This window comes from Octopus bimaculoides, chromosome 3, assembly GCF_001194135.2.
Source record: "Octopus bimaculoides isolate UCB-OBI-ISO-001 chromosome 3, ASM119413v2, whole genome shotgun sequence".
Classification (NCBI taxonomy): Eukaryota; Metazoa; Mollusca; class Cephalopoda; order Octopoda; family Octopodidae; genus Octopus; species Octopus bimaculoides.
In genome coordinates this window covers 45,995,856-45,997,523 of record NC_068983.1, presented here as the reverse complement: position 1 = coordinate 45,997,523, position 1,668 = coordinate 45,995,856, and the positions used below count along the sequence as shown (strand labels likewise).

Here is a 1,668-nt window from a genome sequence, read left to right as displayed (position 1 = left end):
ATATATATATATATATAGATATATATATATATAGTTTTAATGATTTGGCATACATAAATATGTATACCTGAATGCATGTGCACGCTCGTGTGTGTGTGTGTGTGTGCGTGCGTGTGTGTGAGCATGTGTGTATGCAAACTACCCACCTATAGAACAATCCTTTCCTTTGTATCCCGGACGACATTGACAATGGAAATCGGTTCCTTTGTTTGTACATGTGGCACCATTTTTACACGGATTGGTGCTGCAGGGAATATCTAAAAGCAGAATACACCACAATTAATACATTTTCTTTTACACATTTAAACAATTTAAACATTCATGTAAAAATATGTATAAACTAATGGCTAAGCATTTTGTCCGACTGGCTAACGTTTTTTTTCTACTCTAGGCACAATGCCCGAGATTTTGGAGGAGGATTAGATCGACTCCAGCACACAACTGGTACTTAATTTATCGACCCTTAAAGGATGAAACGCAAAGTCGACCTCGGCGGAATTTGAACTCAGAACGTAAAGACAGACGAAATACTGCCAAGCATTTCGTCTGGCCTGCTAACGTTTCTGCAAGGTCGCAGTCTTTGGATGAGTGAATAATGTGGAATAATAATCCGATTTACTGAAATAGTTATTCAAAAATACAATAAAAGTATTGTTCGTGGAGGCGCGTGGCTTACTGGTTAGGGATGTTGGACACATGATCGTAAGATTGTGGTTTCGATTCCTGGACCGAGCGACGCGTTGTGTTATTGGGCGAAATACTTCATTTCATGTTCCTCAGGTCCACTCAGTTGGCAAAAGTGAGTGGCATCCCGTTCAGGTAAGGAATACATACGCAACGGAAACCAAGAAAGCAGACTTATGAATCTATATGACTCAGAATAGTTTTTATTGTCCTACGATCGGATACAGAAATTATTAGAAAATTCCGCTGACTCTACAGAAATGTTACAACGGAAACAGTAGTTGTGTAATCTGAAGGAGAAATAGAAAATAAAATGATATAAATACTCACATAGGCACGTTTGTGAAACGAGTTTGTTTACAATATTTTTCAAAGCTCCAAATTTTTCAACCGAAAACGTAAATTCTGAGCTAGGTTTGCTTGCAATTTCTTCAATTTCTGCTTTATTAGAGTTTTGTATACCAATAGCAAACACCATCGTACCAGTTTCACGTAGTGTTTTAGCAGCGTTTTTTGTATCGCGTGGTCTGTTTGAACTTCCGTCAGTCATTAAGATGGCAATATTTTGGACATTCTTCCTGTCTCCGTATTTTTTTGTGAATGAACGGACTCTTAAACTATTCAATGCTAAATGCGTCATTGTACCTCCTGTAGCGTAATGGATTTTGTCAATTCTTTTGAATATTTCTTCCTTATTAAAATATGAGTTCAAGTTAAACTCATATTTAACAGAGAAGCTGAATGTAAGAACACCTACTCGGACATTTTCGGAGCTAATTGGAAAATGTTTAATGATTTCTTTTGTAAAATTTTTCATTATTTCAAAGTTATGCGCTTGAATACTGCCAGACTCATCCAAAGCAAACATAATGTCGGCATAATTTGTTTGACAATTCGCTGAAATGTAAATCAATGACATGAAAGCATTATTCATTATGTCAGTATATACATACACGCGCGCACACACACACACACACACACACA

At 36.8% G+C, this 1,668-nt stretch overlaps 1 protein-coding gene across 1 annotated transcript in view; it reads right to left on the bottom strand.

The window, feature by feature from the left end:
* The window catches only part of LOC106872296 (zonadhesin), a 79,108-nt gene that overhangs the window by 54,438 nt on the left and 23,002 nt on the right, over positions 1-1,668 (bottom strand). Inside the window, exons 8-9 of the mRNA XM_014919235.2 lie at positions 1,015-1,581; positions 147-257 (exon numbers count right to left, since the gene is read on the bottom strand). Of these exons, the coding sequence (XP_014774721.2) occupies positions 147-257; positions 1,015-1,581 (678 nt within the window). The remainder of the gene's footprint in view (positions 1-146; positions 258-1,014; positions 1,582-1,668) is intronic.